Source organism: Osmia bicornis, chromosome 16, assembly GCF_907164935.1.
Source record: "Osmia bicornis bicornis chromosome 16, iOsmBic2.1, whole genome shotgun sequence".
Taxonomy (NCBI): Eukaryota; Metazoa; Arthropoda; class Insecta; order Hymenoptera; family Megachilidae; genus Osmia; species Osmia bicornis.
This window is the reverse complement of record NC_060231.1, coordinates 5,715,292-5,733,529: the sequence shown is the minus strand read 5'-3', so window position 1 is coordinate 5,733,529 and position 18,238 is coordinate 5,715,292. Positions and strand designations below refer to the sequence as shown.

Here is an 18,238-nt window from a genome sequence, read left to right as displayed (position 1 = left end):
TCCTTGGTGCATAACTTTAGCAAAGCAGAGAAAGGCACGCACGCTCGGAATTGCTCGGCGAGCAATCCGCCTTCTGCCCCGTATTTACCTGCATCCAGCAACACTGAGCGGAGACCAGGTCAGGGCAGAACACGAGGGGCACGCTTGAGACGTTACTTCAGCCCTTTCAAGGCCGAAGAAATGTCTTCTCTTCTCTGTTTACATTGGGAACCTTAATCTTTACTTTAAACATTATTTAAATCCAAATAACTATTAATTTAATGCTACACTGCATATTATTAGGTGTACAAGTTAATTCAGTGTCTTTGCTTTTTGTAATTAATGGTTTATTTTTAATAAGTTGTAGTAACTACAATTAAGCGCGGAAAAATATTTGAATTTAAAATAGTAACTAAGAGCGCCATCTTTCAAATTCGCAATAACGCGGGAAAATATTCGAATTTAAAATAGTAACTAAGAAAGTGTAATATTAAAGGTACCGAATTAATTTGTACACCTATTATAATAGTTTCATTTTTCAATTTAATCCCCAATGCTTCCTAACCTGTTAAATATTCTTCTATTAATTTAAAAAATAATATTTCTATTTAATATCTTCTTATGCTTAGGAGGACTAGTTCGAAATGAATTAAAATACAATGGACAGCGAATGATCTATGGTGATGTTTGAAAATTATAGAACATCCTCCTCCACCATTGAGTTGGAGGGATATGCATCGTTGGCTCGTGGGAAGTGGTGCGAAAATTGTTGCGAAATCTCTGCACTTTGTGCCTGTATACAAGAGGAGGACGTCCATCTCGAGTGGGTTGTATCTTACCTTGCGAAATCTACGCTAGAACGGGTGTTGCACGAATTATTTGACGATTACGAGTCGCGGTTTTACGCCCACGCTGAAAGATGTTCATTAATGGATTCGTCATAATTTTAGTACAAAGCATTTCTTCAGAATGACGAGCGCTTCTTTGCACGGTGTGATGCAAACAGTTTCTGTATATTTGTTAAGAAAGGATTTCTAAGAATTTGTATGTAACATAATTATTATATAGACATTAGCAGTTAATGATATTTGAAGGAAGAAATTTATTTTCAAGAATTTATATGTACGACCTATGCACTAAGGTTAATATCAAACATAGATCAATAATTGAATTGATTTTTATAAATAATAACGCGACGTAAGAGAAAATTATTTTGCATAACCCGAGATACCTTCAGATTTCACGATCGTAAAATGAACTAATTGCTTCAACGATCATTTTATGAGAATGTTTTCTCTTTCAGTTTCATTTTTCCACGATCCTCTCTGGCAAAATCTTGCGTATCGATGGGAACCCTGAGAAATCGACGTGAATTTTTTCAGCAAGGAATTTTATGCAAGTATATACAAAATCTATTCCCAGAAGTACTTCCTATAATGAAATATTTCTTTTTGATGTTTGCATGTTTCAGGTAAGAACCAAGGTGTTCAAAATAACATTAAGGTAATCTTGAAGCAACCATCATTGCATCAAGTGTTTTGTAAAATTGGTCATCAAACATTTATATTCATCAAAATAATTTTTGGAACTTTTTTTGCAGAAGAAATGAAAATGCTGTTGAAAATTAATATTGGAACGCTCTGTATGATCTTGCAATTAAACAAGGATACTGCTACTGATTTTAAGAAGAGATGATGAAGATTGTTCATTATGAAAGCACAGAGCATTGCGTTAGAATCAGCAGCGTGAGAACGTCCATTTACTCATCGACAGGAGCAAAAGAATCAGAAACGATTAGAAGTTACATCGAGCGTTACACGTTTTCATTGAGGCTACCGAGTCGAATCAAAGCTGACGCGCGGTAAACTCTCCTGGAAATCTATCAATTATATCAAAGAGATATTCGTGTCAAATTGAAACGGTGCTTGGAGATGACGGTTGTGCATCAAACAGGCTTCAGGCCGATCCTTCTAACCAGTTCCAAGCGTATTACAAAATTGAAACTGAAGCCTTCAGAGAATGTTTCATCCGAGACCTCTTTCAATTGGAACAATGGCAATCTACTCGGCTCTACTTGTCTTCTAAAACAACGACCGATGAATTATGACCATGACTGTTGGGCGTTACGGAGGTCGGCTTGAAAACGGGAGGATCCTGATTTTAACGCGGATCCTCTGTCGGGGGGGAGGAGACCAAGCGGAACGGGGTTGAGTTCGCACGTGTGCCGCGAATTCAATGGAAGGTTATGAAGAATATCCGCGCCTCTGTCGAAGTTGCGTGTCATACGTTGAACGGCTTCTTTTTCGCCTTTGTCTGGATTGCATCTAACTAGGCATTCCCTCGGTCAGGATGAAAGTGAAAATCTACTGGTCGTGGATGACCTACTGGTTGCCAAGAATCTAGGTGCCCCGTCGCATCACGCTGCCGTGTACACCTCTTCTTGGCTTTTGAATACCTTTGTGGGGTAGATCGATGAAATTGAATTGTATTTTTTTGGGTACAAATTATTAGGTTTATAAATTAATTCGGTACCTTTGATATTACACTTTCCTAGTTAATATTTTAAATCCGAATACTTTTCCCGCGCTTTTGTGAATTTGAAAAATGGCGCGAGAATATATCTATAACCATTAATTTAAAAAAGTAAAGGCACCGAATTAATTAGTACACCTAATAATTGGTGCCATTTTTCTTTAGTCATCTGAAAAAGAGAAATTACTTCAATAAGTGTTTTTGAAAGGAAATTGAACTTCAAGTATGGGTAACATGATGAATGTATATAATAAGATTCATTTTTAGTAGAGAATAATAATTCAATATGATTTATTTTGAAATTTCAGAATACTTTCTGAAGATATGATTTATTTTTTCTCTGAATGATACAATATTTCTGCACATGAGAATTTATGTAAGAATATCAAAGTGTAATCATTGAAAATGAAATATGAGAATTATAAGATTTACGAGATTATGTGAACGCAGCAGGGTATATTATTTAAACGGTGAAATTAGCAATTGCAATGGTGATCGGTAAATGTCAATGTCAAAATACTCGGCTGATTATCGTGTACGAAAAAGGAAACCGGTGATTTTCATGGAACACCATGTTGAAACGAGGACAGGAGGATCGTTTAAATGCGTCACGGGTCATTATAGAATCGTAGTACAGTTTACAGTACCCTTTATACCATCAATGATGGAGATACCGTTTAATGATACACACTAAGCTTTTATGAACTGTGAAAAGTTACACGGATACATGTAGAATTCTACCATCAGATATTCTAAAATTTACAGTTTCTAAGCTTTAAGTTCTAAGCTTGAAAACTTTAAGCTCACAAATTTCAGAATTTTCAAAATTGGAGGCCATAAATCTTAGGGGTTTTAATTTAGAATCCTAAGATTTCAGAATTTTTAAAATTGGAGGCCATAAATCTTAGGGGTTTTAATTTAGAATCCTAAGATTTCAGAATTTTTAAAATTGGAGGCCATAAATCTTAGGGGTTTTAATTTAGAATCCTAAGATTTCAGAATTTTTTAAATTGAAGTCCATAAATCTTAGGATTTTTAATTTAGAATCATAAGATCTCAGATCCTCAATTAAAGCTCTGATATCTTCAAAATTGATAAGTATCCCATCATATCACAATTCTTCATCACCTAGCATAAATAGCATTTAAACGTCAATTAGAACAAGAAAGGACGGTAATCTTTGGATCCAATCTTCCTTAGGTTTCATCATTTGAAGAGGATGATCTCTCCCTTCTGCCAAAACCATGGAACGAGTTCACCACGCTCTTCCAACCGCGTAGAAGCGTGTAAAACACGCCTTATTATCGTTCTCTTTTTTTCTTTCAACGTATTTTCATCCTCTTGAGTACGTATCTTCTCATTCTCTCGGATCATTCGAAACGTTCCTGACATTTCGGTCGCCTCAACCTTAAAGTCTTGCCACCCGAGACCGTGGCTGATCGCTTGCGTGATCTCTCTTATGTAAGTGAGCCTGATCTAAATCTTGAAATGTGAGGGACTCAAATGACAAGCAAGGACTAACCTGATTGGAAATGGAGGAACGTTTGGGTTACTTTGGAGGGTAGTTCAGAGTACTCAAAGATATCTCTTTTATTAATTTACCTAACTTATAGGGGTTTCTTCACTGAAGAAATAACTTGCGCTTTTGTTTATTATATTATAGAGGATGAAGATATTTCTTTTATTAATTTACTTAATTTTTTAAGGGTTTCTTCACTGAAGAAATAACTTGTGCTTTTGTTTATTATATTATAGAGGGTGAAGATAATTCTTTTATTAATTTACTTAATTTTTTAAGGGTTTCTTCACTGAAGAAATAACTTGTGCTTTTGTTTATTATATTATAGAGGGTGAAGATATTTCTTTTATTAATTTACTTAATTTTTTAAGGGTTTCTTCACTGAAGATATAAGACTGATGTGCTTAAGGAAATTGTAAGAGTATTTAACAAAATTTAAAAAGTAAGTATTGTTTATTGATATTAATTTTCTGTGTTACAATATTCTACATGAATTTATTTATTATTTTACAGGAAACAAATACAATTGCTTTCTTCTGGAATATATAAATTGAAACACACTGAAGAAAATACAATTTTCCCTATCAACTCGACAAAATTTAATAAAATACACAATTGATATGGTAAAATTTATACAAAAATTGTTTCTAACATCATAAAAAACAAAGTATCCTAATGGTCGTTATTTTATCTTTCAGGTGGAATGAACATTGTTGCTGTCGAATTTTTCTTCCCATACCGATCTCGTTTGTCGAAGTAAAGGACGCCATGGTGAACTTTTACTTCGCCTTAAACTTTAAACACATCACGGTGCAACCTAACGACCGTCCTCTTTTGTTTGTTCTCATAAAGGAGACGAACAGAGGAATGCTATTATAGTTCACCGGGTTATCGTCAATCAGTCATGCTCAGGGGATAATTAAACGACTTAAATGTTCGTCTCATGAAATCGATTCTAAAGTCCTTTTTTTTCTCTCTTTTACATCAAGCAGAACCGTAAACGAAGGATATTCTCCTGATAAAAGTAACCCGTTACCTGTTTTGCTCGTATTTATTCTTTTATAACCAGACAGGAACGGGAACTTTCTACGTCTTATGTAAAAATAATATGAAAAGAAGAAAATTAAACGTAAGCATAAAAGTAACGACGAAGGTGTTTTTATGCTTGTTTTATTGTGCACCAATGCGCGTAATTTTCTTTGAGGAATTCGTGAATGATCGAAATGTCCGATCCCCACTGGTAATAAAGTCGGTACCCTTCTTCTTTTCTTCTTCATTTTCAAAACAACGATTGCGTAAACAGGATCTGAATTTATACGACCGTTTAATTTTACCGAACGATCAAGGAAATGACGTAAAAGTTTGTTTTACGAACGTCCCCCGGTGGTCTGTGCCGTACGGTTAATGAGACTTTTTGAATTGGGAACAATGAAAGGAGCATTCGCGTTTAAAACGAATTCGTACGATTTAATGGTAATAAAAAGAAAAGAAGAATGTTCAATGTTATACAATCGTTCCTTCTTTTCCTTTTATTATCATTTATGTAGACCAACTTTCTTCTTATTTTCTACGTTCATCTTCTTTAATTAATTTTCATTTTCTTCACTTTTGTTATAATCAGCTGTTCTTTTTCTCCTTTGATGTATTTCTTATTCTTACTTTATCCTTAACTTTAACTATTTACTCTATAAAATTAAAAATTTCCTCGGTATTTCCAAGTTTGTAAAATGCTCGTTCACGCGTCACGCACCGGTGCATCATCCTCGCCGCCTGAATCGCTTCACGAGCCGCGCTAACACGCGCATCGGTCAGCCCCCCATGAATTTATCCCGGTGAATTTATCGGCACGTGGACGCCCGAGAATTTATGGGAAACAGAGGTGAAACTGAATACGAGGATATTCGACGTTCCGTGCAAGCGTCGACGCAGTCAGATTTATTAAATATCCAATTTCACAGGGGACGAAGGATCAATGATGGTCACCAATTTTCTTCTCTTTCTTTTCATCTTCAATCACTTGTATATTGAAAACAAAAATGTGCATCACATTTCAAAATGGTAAAAGACTTTTCAATTTCTTCTCATATTCTTCACTGAAGAAAGAATAATAACATTAAAATTGTATGTTTTCTTCTCAGGGTAGTTGTTCTCCAGTTATGTCCAAGGATTCTCCTCCACAAGAAAGAAAATATATTAAAAATAAAACTTCAGATTGCAAAATGGTAAAAGATTCTTTATTTCTTCTCATATTCTTCACTGAAGAAAGAATAATAACATTAAAATTGTATGTTTTCTTCTCAGGGTAGTTGTTCTCCAGTTATGTCCAAGGATTCTCCTCCACAGGAAAGAAAATATATTAAAAATAAAACTTCAGATTGCAAAATGGTAAAAGATTCTTTATTTCTTCTCATAGTCTTCATTGAAGAAAGAATAATGACATCTTCAGGGTAACTGCTGACCAGTTACATCCAAGGACCTCTTCCACAGGAAGATAATTTCACAAAAATTCCATGTTTCAAGCTCAACACTATTGTAGAAGCAAAGCGGTCGATTACGGATCACGTAACCCGCTTAAGAACGATCTCTTAGCATAGCACTTTAAGATCGAGGAGGATGAAATGTCACGAATGTCTCGAACACAATGTGCACCGAAGAGAGGGAAGGACAACGGGGCAGAGTACGGCCATGGAGATGGAAGAGAAGAATGCTGGCATCCATTGAGGAGAGCATCGAGCTCGATCCAGAAGCGAGGTGTTAATGTCACGCACTTCGAAATCAGATGGAATCTAATTCAACGAACCTTGATCTTTACTGCCCTCTTTTCTTCTTTTATGAAATAACGTTTTCTTCTTTTTAATGAAGATTTTGGATGGGTTAGTACAGCTTCCTTAGTTCTATTAACAGTGTCCAGTATTAAAATTTTGATATTCTGGGATTTTAAAACCTTAGAATCTTAGAATTTTATAATTTTAGAATCTGAGAATCTTAGGAAGCCAAATTCACAGAATTTTAGGACCTTAGAATATTAGAAATTCATCAATTTAAGATTCAGAATTTTAAGTCTTCAACTTCTACTGGTTACTGAAGCTTTGAAATCTCAAATTCTGAAATAAGTAGTTTTCTTAATTATAAACAATTTATCAAGTTGATCTCAAATTGCAGTTACACAATCATTCCATTACAGCAACCCTTGGCACTTAATGATATACTCTTCTTAAGGTTGTGTAATAAACGGAGACAGTGCGTGAGAATTAATTAGCTGACTTTCTATACAGGTCTGCACTTGGGTATAATGATGTTATGAGGCTTAATTGATTTCAACCAAAATTCGTCAACACTTTGATCACTTGAAGAGCATACAAAATCTGTACATTGTTGCTAATGAAGCGTTTAATTTCTTTTCTGTGGATGTAATTTATTTATGAACCAGGAAGTTATTTCAGAATCTCTACAATACAATGTATTAACTTTTTTAATCGATAAAAATTCTGTAGAAACTTCTTTAAAGGATTTGCCTAAAAGTTTCGTTTCAATTCTTCAGGTAAGTGAAATTGATTCTGAAAGGAAACGTCTTCAGGTTTGTTAATAGCAGCGTGTAAAACTTATTACTGTTCCAGGTGCTGAAGATGGGATCGCATTCCTCGCGCCACTTAATAACAATGAAAGAACGTGTAATCGTCCTATTCGGTAGACGTCTTCGTGTTTCTGCGGCTACCTCTTGCAGCCTGGAATTGTATGGTAATCAAGCGATTCAAAATAGCACCGTTCGTCGTCGCGTTGCTTCTTTTCAACGATAGAATCAATTTCAATAATGGCGAACAATTGTAACACATTATTATTCGATCACCATTACCAATACTAAACTTACTTTCATTTTAATTCAACGCATATTAGTATTCTCTAATTAAATGTTAAAGTATTTCAATATTGGAAAATGAAAATTTATATTAGTTTGAAAACCGCGCCATCTTTGTTTCAAATTAGATGGCGCGGTTTTCGTAATCCTTCGTGCTGCGTGATACGTATCGTTTAAAAGGATCTATCATGGCGAACGCGAGGGCAGAAGACTGAAACTGAAATGGCATCATTTACAGGGTAACAATGAGATTATAACCGGTATACCGTGACGGATATACCACGTATGAAGTCGAATGAAAAATATCAAATCGTTCCCATCGCCAACGGACGAAGAAGGGCCGAACAAATACATCCGGTGAATTTCGTGGCTATCTGCTATTAATATTCAGTGGGATCACAGGGATTTCATCGATGATAAGTATATTGCAACACCTGATCGTTTTGAGAACAATACATTCACTGTCTTAACCCTTCATGGCTTTATTCTTCCAGATGGGATTATTTTATAAATGAATAGGTTAGGTAAGAATATTTGAAATGGAAAAAAATGGCGGGTTCAAGTGCGCATGCTCAGATCTAACCTAGGTCATTCAAAAGAGCGCGCTGAATATTTGGCGCCAAATAAACTTATCTACTTTTTAAAATTAAATATCAGAATATTGAATTGATGACTTCTTTTCTTTTTCATATAAAGTTTATAAATGCCACAGTTTTAAACTGTATTAATCTCTGAGAAATTTCCTTGGCATCAGAAGAGTAATTACTCTGTAAATACTACAAAGAAGTTAAAGTAAACAAAAGGAAAAGAAATAAAATATGGAATAGAAGTGCATCGAATGCCTCTAAATTATTCTATTTAAAGCACCTTTCACCGTGAAGAACGTGGACGGATAGGAAGATGATTTCTGCTACGCGCATTTTTCCCAGGAAAATTATACGCGTTCGATGGAACTTGGACAACGTTTAACGATGTTGGTACTATGAAACAAAATTACGAAAAGCGGTAATTTATTATTCGTCTCTGTTACGGCACTATCGGCCGTCCAATCGCGAACCATGTAATCGCAAGTGATAAAAAGATGGATAATGAGTGTTAATGTCATAGGTAAGGAACATGTGGTCAAGCAAAGGCCAATTTAAAGGGCAGACACGGGCCAGTTGTTCCAAAAGAAAATTATGGCGACGCTTTAAACGTTGAACCCTGTAAAAAGATTAACCTACGTTTGATAATGATAAACTAATAGATCTGGTGGTTGTTTCAATAGCGATTAGATTTGTTTTCAAATTTCTTAGGAAAAATGAACAGATTTATATCGGATAAGGAGTTTCCACGTTTCCATTCTGAACGTTTACATATGTAAATTTGAATAACAATGATTTATGGCGGTAATCATATCAAGAATCGGGTTTAATGAGCTCAAACGTCAGAATGAGAAGTCTTAATGAGGTCTTGTTTGAGAAGATCTAATATCCAGAGATAATACTGTTGCGTATTATTCTAATGCAGTGTTTCTCAACCACCATAATTGCGAATCATTTTTTATTATCACAAAATACTATGTCTATGCAATTACATATATTTTTATTTTCAAGTGTTACTGTTTGCTAGTGGTGCATATCAATATTTCTATGTTTCTGCTGCTTTCTAGTAGTATATATCAATATTGTAGCCAACAGAATATGGAATACAAGATGGCTGCATTAATATTTATATTTCAGATGAGTAAATCATGATATTTGTAACTTAAAAATTCTAAAGCTTCAGAATTTTGTTAAAATTTGTGTTCTTTCAATGACAACCAGTCAGCAGTCATCAATGATAACGATAAGGATATCAGATCGAGTATACACGTGTTTGGGAGACACTGTTTTAATGCTTTCCCGTTAAAGTACTCGTCAGCCAACTTTATCGTGTATGCGTCCCTTAAATTTACGACTCACGCGAAGCATAAACATCCTGCCATTATGCGAGGTTCGTTCAAGTATCACGTAGCTGGTATTCAAGGCATTGTATTCCCTTATCGAAAGCTATCTAATATACTCTATCTAATTTCGCACGAACTTGACACTTTTTCTCGCAACGGAATATGTACATTTATCCATTCCATTCTGTACACAATTTGACTTAAAAAAAAAAGTTTGAAGTAAATAATATTTTAAAAAAGCGAAAGCCATGAAAATTCTGAATTCTACGTGAAAAAAGAAAACGAAAAGTCTTTTACCATTTTTCAATCAGAGGCTTCGTTCACGAGTTATCAGCGATTAAAAATTGGGGCGCTCCACTTCCGGGGCGCGTCAGCCATATGCAGAGCGCCCCGGAAGTGGAGCGCCCCAATTTTTAATCGCTGATAACTCGTGAACGAAGCCTCTGATTGAAAAATGGTAAAAGACTTTTCGGTTTCTTTTTTCACGTAGAATTCAGAATCTTTATGGTAAACAATGTTTTCGGGACACAAGGTATATTCATTATTTACTGAAGCGACTCAACGAATTCTAAGATCCTTTATAAGATTTCTGTTTCGTGAACAAATTGGCTAAGACAACGGTGTTCTAACGATGCCACGTCGAATGTATACGTGTATGTGTGTATCTTCGCTGTGCAGAAATGGTCTCGCTGAAATCTGATTGCCTTTCGCGCGTTAAAATTGTTATCATGTGATCTCGCGTCAAAGAATACAATGCCGAACAACAATCGTTACGAAACGGGATTTCGATGGCTGTGAACCGTGACCTGTATCGTTTTTACCTTTCAACCCCTCCTTTGCTTTCTCTTTCGCTCGTCGTAAATACTGTTCTCAAGAACAAGCCAATTTTCAGCCGAGTTTCTTTGGATCTATGTAAACATCTGTCTTGCATAAATGAATTCCAAATTGAAAGGACACTTTTGTTAAGAAATCTTGAAAGGGTGAAGATGATTTTTGTTAAAAATTCAATATCTAATATTTAAAGAAATAGCGTGAAATTTAGAAATTGGAAATGATCAAAACATCAGTAATATTATAAACCTAATTGGAGAAATGAAACTGATCAGTATCTTTGTTTTAGAATCTTCAAAGACATAAGGATGTATGTCTGGAGGAGCAGCACGGTTTGAAAAGGCCTGTCGAAGGAGCAGCAGTCCAGGTCAATGAAACATTAACTAACAAACGATTCGCGAGAGTACGTGGAATGTAAGTATATATATATATACCTTGTATGTGTACAGAGTAGCCGAGGCTAATTTGATCTTTGTACGATGGGAATAAAATTTACAGTGCACCACGAACGAACGAGATACGTGTATTACCCGGATCGTGTATTGGCGGCAAAGCAAGACCTCGGTCTGTCGAAGCACATGTTAGCTTTACTGTACGTGATTCGACCTCGCGCTCGCTTCGGTACTCTTATATGCAAATCGCTCTAGCACACTACTTACCGTCCCGGTGGAATGATGAGCGGCTGGCTAAGGTCATCAAAGAGGAAGGTTAGAGAACAGGATCGGACTTTTACCCCCGTCGATCCAAGTGTCAGGATTAATCTTCTTTAATGAATCTAAGAACCGACACAGATTTCTGTTCGTGCAATTTCAACTTGGAATTTTTTTTTCCATCTACTTGTTTAAGATATTGCTCGTTGGATGCTAAGGGTGATATACCTATCATTGAGCAATAGATGAGAACTGTGAATGAGTATAATCATCAATTGATAAGGGCAGCAGAGATGAGTATAGTCGTTCAATCTTGACCTTCTACTGAATGCTAAGGGTGTCTATAATTAGTCCTGTTAAGCATACCAAGGGTAAGTGGAGTCGACGATTGCTCAGCAATCATTGGGTGCTAAGGAGAACTATTATTACTCATTACTAAGCATTCAAAGTGGTTAAGGAGATTACAGTGCTGAGCATTGGGCCCTGAGGATGATTATAGTCACCACCACTTTGTACTAAGGAGAATAGTCACCAGTTCCTGAACGTTCATTGACTGCTGAGGATAATTATTATTACTTAATATTCGTTGTGTAAAGCAGAAGTGGAGTATAGTCACCTATTTCTAAATATTTACTAGGGGTAACTGTAGTCAATTGGTTTACTTGTTTTTCCATTAATATACCTGATGGAGAGCAGCTGTGCAGTTCCAGCCAATTAACCAGGCGAGCTTACAAAAACCCCAACGGACCGTATAACCATTTAATTATGCGAAATTGAGTCGAAGCGGCCGCTATTGGATTCTCACTGTATTTCAAACGGCGGAAGAGGAATGTCGTGTGTCGTTAGCAACGAGATTTACTGGCGTGATTAATTAAGGCTCAGGCTAATTAATAATACCAGCGGCAACGTAACATGATTATTCAATAGCGATATTCATTTCAGATACGTATATAGTTATATCATTAATAACATGAAAAATTTAATGAAAAAGAAAGTTACTGTAATAATAATAGTTTTGGATTATCCTGATTGCAGCGTCTAAAGAGCAGGACACAGTGCAACGTTATGATATACCAATCGATGGCAAAGTTGCAAATAAAAATCGAGGATTCTTGTAATAAAACAATGGCCATCCTAGAGTGTATCGGGACTCTCCCCCAATCTAACGAATCATGTGATTCGACATCGACGATACTTAAAGGTAACTCCTTCCGTGACATTAAAAAGGCACTCCCAGGCTCTTGTTGCATCGGTCCCTTTTGCTTTGCAGTTTCACACGGTACGTCGGATGTAGAAACAGTGTACCGGCAACGCCGTTCCTTTTGTACACCTCTCCATTGGGGATCGGGAACAGATCTTCCTGTCACCTCTGAATGCAAAAACCAATTTCTCTTTTTTTCTGCTTTCATTTAGGTATTTATGGTACACGCCTGATATTGGCAATCCTCGATTATCTGATCCCTGAAATTCCTGTTGGAAGAAACTGGACCACCTATGGCTTACAGAAATGTATAAGAACAATATTGGAGAAAGATATACGTTTCGGCAACACCCAGAGGGTGGCAGAAGAGGCAGGAAATGAGAAATGAAAGATGTGTTATATAAACTGAAATTAATATTAAAATAATGCAAGGTAATCTAAATTTAATATAAACTGTAATTTATATTTGGTAAATGCATTTCTTTATGTCATCTTGTTATGGGGTGATGGAAGTTAAGTTTTGTATGTATTTGTATCTTTAATTGTTTAAAATATGAATATTTATTTAAATTTCAATTAGGTTAGTTACACTACCATCTAACAGTCAGGAGATGAACTAATGGAAGTTGAAAGGAAGCTATACCTTCGGATGATAACATCGCATCCTGCCTTATCGACGATAGGTAAAGTTTTCTGTTTTCATTCCTACCACCTAAAGCGCTGTGATAAAATACTAATCTTGCAATAAATAGGATCTGACTCAACAACGATAAGGGCTCTACAGCAGGAAACGGCAAACTTCTTTATAAAGAGCCACATATCAAATATGTTTACAGTTCACCTTTTTTTTCTATTAAATAACATTTCAATTATTCTCAATTGGATATTTGCTCTATTAAGTTCAATTTAAACGCAATAAACAATACCCAAATACATTTTTCTTAAAGGCAGCTTTTATTTTCAGAGTGTCATTAAAATATTGATTGACAATAAAAACAGCTACAGTAGAGTCATCAATACTATTTATTGTTTTTATAATTTATTATTTATAACAGAGAACACTTATATTTATTTCTGCTAAAATTTTAAATGAAAAATCGACTGAATCTAATGTACAATGAACCGAAAGTTGGGGGCTGGGGGTACGTACCCCTATTTTATTTGGTCGTCCGCCAGATGGACGTTTCGTGTACCTTATTCTCGCTAGAGATTTCTTCATGCAGAACCCTTATAATAACAGAAAAATGAGGCAAAGGCATCGCTTCTCGGCCCCCACGGCTTAGATCAAAGTGTAGTATCTGTTCTTATCAGCTTAATATCTGATATACTCCCCATAGGGGAGTCAGAATATTAAACTATTTTTTTTAAACAGCAGGTCCCCGGAGCTCGCTCCGAGTCCTGCACGGGTCGTATCTGCATTGCAGCTCGCAGAACGCGGCCCACATAATACAATTTAAACAAAAATACTTCTTTACTCCTTCTTTCTATTTAAAGTAATTTTATTTCATAAAATTAGCTTCTATCGAGATTTATCATTAAAATTTTAGACTAACCCCCTACTTCTGTACGATGCGCTCCGTGCCGCAGCGCGGGAAACACTGAAGCGTTCAAACAAGTGATACTTGTTAATATGGAAGGGAATATGATGCGCGCGCAGCGGTAATGGACGTTCAACGCAGTAAGGTTTTATAAAACAATTTAAAATATGGAAATTAAATAGAAAGAGTATTTAATTCATGTATTACAATAAAGCTTGTATAAATACGTATACAAATATATAAGTTCGACGATCGCTTAGCGGAAAGTAAAAGCGTACGTGTTTGATAATAAAACAAAAAGTTACCATGTACAAAATTAACGTATACATATAATAGTTACGCATATTTATAAATACACGTAGAAAATCATTAAATTATCTTAATCAGTATATATATATCGTTAAATACCAGTGAGTGATTATACATAAATGTGCATGTGACTGAATGGTGTAAGTGTTATTTGAGTGGTAAAAAAGTAAAAAAAAAAAAAAGAGCTGTATAAACGAGGGAGGTCCGTGACGGTTGTCGCCCAACATCAGGGAGATATGTCAGGTTTTGATGACGATGCGTGATGTAGCCGATTATTTACGGGGCGGTAAATATTGATTGCTTCCTGCATCAGCAGGAGCTCCATAGACGCCTCTACCTGCTGTAAAATATATGTATCATTAGTTATTCACAAAGACTGGTATAAAAAATAGATTTTTAGTTTTTATTATTGATAACAGATTTTTGGTATGCTAAATTAATCTTTATTTATTTTAAATTATTGTCACTGTATATTGTTGTACAATATTAATGTTATGCTTACCACCACCTTGATAGCCTCCTGCGCCTCCTGCGCCTCCTTGGTACCCACCAGCCCCACCAGCCCCACCTGGGTACCCACCAGCCCCACCTGGGTACCCACCAGCTCCACCTGGGTACCCACCACCTCCGGCTCCTCCTCGAGAAAATTGGGCCTGTCCTTCATACTGAACATCAGCGGTGTATCCATTCGCATCATCAGCCATGTATTTTACAATTTGTGTCCTCGAATCAGGTAACAGCACTCTGTATTCTCCTTGAACCACATTGCCATCACTGCTCTCCCGTTGAGAATAATCATTGCCACTTGGGGGATCGTATACTTCATATTGGAAACTATAGGGTTGAGGCTGAAACATTGAAGTTTTTCAGTCAATTAATTAATATCAAATCAATGTAGTTTAAATCCCTAATGAAAACTCAAACACACATCTTTTATGTTCTATTTGAATTACAAAGAATGCTATATTTTTAGGAGCTGAAGAGTCATCACACTTACTCTTCCATTGTCGCCACCGTAACCACCGCCTGAACCACCTTGGTATCCACCACCACCACCGCCACCTCCAAATTGTCCAGGAGCTCCATAAGCAGTGGAGGGACGTCCACCGAATCCACCGTCACCCCCAGCTCCCGGTGCACCGTACAACGCGTTAGGCCTTCCTCTCAAACTTCCTCCAAAATCACCGCCTCTTCCACCGCTCAAGTCTCCGGGCAATCCTCCAGGGCCACCGAAACCACCTCCACCTGGTCTGTTGTACTGGTAACCACTTCCACCGGCGCTGCCACCCGGCAGCAATCCAGCAAGTGCATTGCTAGCGAGACACGATAGCACCAGTAGCGCTTTCATTAACTGAAACATCATTGTTTAACAGAATAATTATCGATGTATCAATAGCTGGAACATTTATCAAAGGAAATTCAAGATGTATCAGATAAACTGTTTAAATGGATCTGGAAAAACTTATTGTCTTCGTAATTTATGTTAAATATTGCGTTTAATAGCTGTTAAATCATTTTTCGTATTAATCTATCTAGATTTAAATTAGAATATCAGAGAATAGCTATTAATTGATTCTATCTGTGAAATGATATTAACAAATCTTCAAGTATTTTTTGTAAGAAGATGAACCGATTGCCCGATTTCTTCATCTAACGTCATTAATATCGTCAGCAAAAAAAGGGTCGTGGGAAATGCTAATGTTGAATTTAATAGAAAGCTTCAAATACCTTCTGCCAATGATTTACAAATAGCAAAATTAACGTTTCACTGTAATCAGGGATGATTACTGAGTCCTAACGTGTCCTAAATTAGTTACACTAATTTTCCAAGATTCTAACTTCAAACTTCATTTTATTCTTCCTTCTATCAATTTTCCAATATTCACCAAATTTTACAAATGATTTCAGGTAACTGAAGAATCACTGCTTTATAAAGGACCTGAATTAAACACTATCAATTATTATCTTTAAGTACAAGAAGAAGAAATGTTCAAAATCAAAGAATATTCAGGCAAAAAGAAGAAAAGGAAGGTAGATATCAAAATGTTTCAATTTCCCTCAAAAAGAGGATGGAATCTGTTGCAGACCATAACGCAACCACTATCGCTATTGCTCGCGTTAGTGGAACGTCTATTGGTAAGCATACTCCGGAGGATAGCCTACCTGATGGTAATTCATATTGCTGTTATGAGCGAAGACGCGAAGCGAACTGAGAAGATGATCCACGGACGAGTTTATATACCATGCGGACCCTTTGTTACAGTTTATCCTTAGCGCTGCATATCCATGTATTAACCGGTACGTATTAGAATGACCGTCTGTGGGTGTGGGAGGTGGAGAGGAGCGCATCTTCCCTTCACTCTCGGTGATGCATCATGGGAAGAGATATCCCGTTGATGATGACTGAAATAGCTTTAAATTTTAATTGGATCCACGCACGTGACTGGCTCGATAGATTGGGTTGTCCCAAGAAAAGAGAGAGCCACAAAGGAACAGGAGATGGCTGGAGGACCTTCTTTGAAGGATCTATTGATCCTTCTGCACAGCTTCAAGTATCTCTTCAATTTCGTTTGGATTTTGCTACATTTTATAAAGATCTTCTTCTAAAGATTTCTAACTTTCCTAATCCTTAAATCATTAAATATTAACCCAACCCCCTTAATTTACCCCTTTCTTCTTTCTGCTTCCCAGCATTTCTTCACACTTCTCAAATGAATGTGATTTCTTCTTTGCATGAAATTTCAGGTTCCTAAGATGAATTTTCAAGACAGAAGCTTGGCTGAAGAAATATAAAGAAGAGATGCTTTATGAATTATCATGTATTAAAGAACAATAGATTATTACTATTGAATCAGCATCAACATTAAGATATCAACCCATTGAATTTCAATCTCAACTGCTGCCTGAACGTGCTGAACGAATTACTAACTTGTAGTACGAATGAAAGGTAAATGAAGAAATACATGGGCTCGTCAGCGATCGAACGAGCAGGAAGACGCATTTTAGTGCGTACATAAAACATCCAACCTATGCATTTATGCATACTTAAAACAAAGTCCTAGGCATTGAAGGTAATTACAATCAGAGCTAGAAATGACTCAATACAATAACCGGTGTTCTTCTTTTTTCTCTTTCTCTCTCTGATTTCAGAAATCGTATGGAGGATCCCTGGAAGCACCAAGGTTCATCCCATAAACGTTCACCGCTTAACAAGCTACCCTGTACTTTCACCTAAATGGAGTGTGACCCTGTTTTAATATTTAGCAATAGAAACTCTTGCTACTTTCTGAGGTCATGGTATCAAAGGCTTATGGAGATGAGAATTATTTTTAACACGTTGAATGCCATGGGGGCCACCGGTGGACCAGCACCGCAAATTACACATGTCTGAATAATTAAAAAAAAATAGAAGAACATTATTTTAAATAATATAAAATATCAAATGGAATATATGAAATTTGAAAATTAACTATTCCTATTCTTTAACTGTGGCACTCAATGTGTTAAAATAAGTAGTATAAGTATATAATTATATCATACTATATTTAATTATTTTTAATTCATTTAATACAACGTTTCAAACCGTCGACAAGATAAAAAATACTCTTTCAAAGAAGCCACCATAGAATTATTCGTCCAGAAAATTGTCAACGACCAGTTAAGCGGATTTTCCAACAGAATGGCAAATGTAATTGCACTCTCACGACACGTAATGAATTCTTCTGTCGCACGTTAGTCCATCGTTATTGAAAATTCTTTTATCCAATGGATTAGTATATCCCCGTGCTTCTACGACTTCAGAAGTTACTTAATGTAGCATACAAACGATCGGATGCTTTCTTAATTGCGTCTCTTCTTCTTGAGCAAGGCGTTTCTCTCGCGTTGCTTCAGTTTAA

The 18,238-nt window shown here is 36.2% G+C and overlaps 1 protein-coding gene, 1 long non-coding RNA gene and 1 other non-coding gene across 3 annotated transcripts; 2 read left to right on the top strand and 1 right to left on the bottom strand.

The window, feature by feature from the left end:
* Positions 1-12,221: 12,221 nt before the first annotated feature.
* LOC123988577 lies at positions 12,222-13,169 on the top strand. Its single transcript, XR_006830185.1, has 3 exons — positions 12,222-12,495; positions 12,708-12,927; positions 13,076-13,169. It is a non-coding gene; the product is annotated as an uncharacterized LOC123988577 (long non-coding RNA).
* A 583-nt stretch (positions 13,170-13,752) lies between these two features.
* On the top strand, positions 13,753-13,943 carry LOC114876710. The gene has a single exon (XR_003789446.1). It is a non-coding gene; the product is annotated as a U2 spliceosomal RNA (small nuclear RNA).
* A 264-nt stretch (positions 13,944-14,207) lies between these two features.
* Positions 14,208-16,691, bottom strand: LOC114876626 (pro-resilin-like). Its single transcript, XM_029188350.2, has 4 exons — positions 16,506-16,691; positions 15,340-15,693; positions 14,845-15,190; positions 14,208-14,682 (listed from the first exon to the last, which is right to left on the bottom strand). Exons 1-4 carry the CDS (start codon positions 16,689-16,691, stop codon positions 14,615-14,617), a joined length of 954 nt encoding a protein of 317 aa, XP_029044183.1. The 3' UTR covers positions 14,208-14,614.
* Between the last annotated feature and the right edge of the window lie 1,547 nt (positions 16,692-18,238).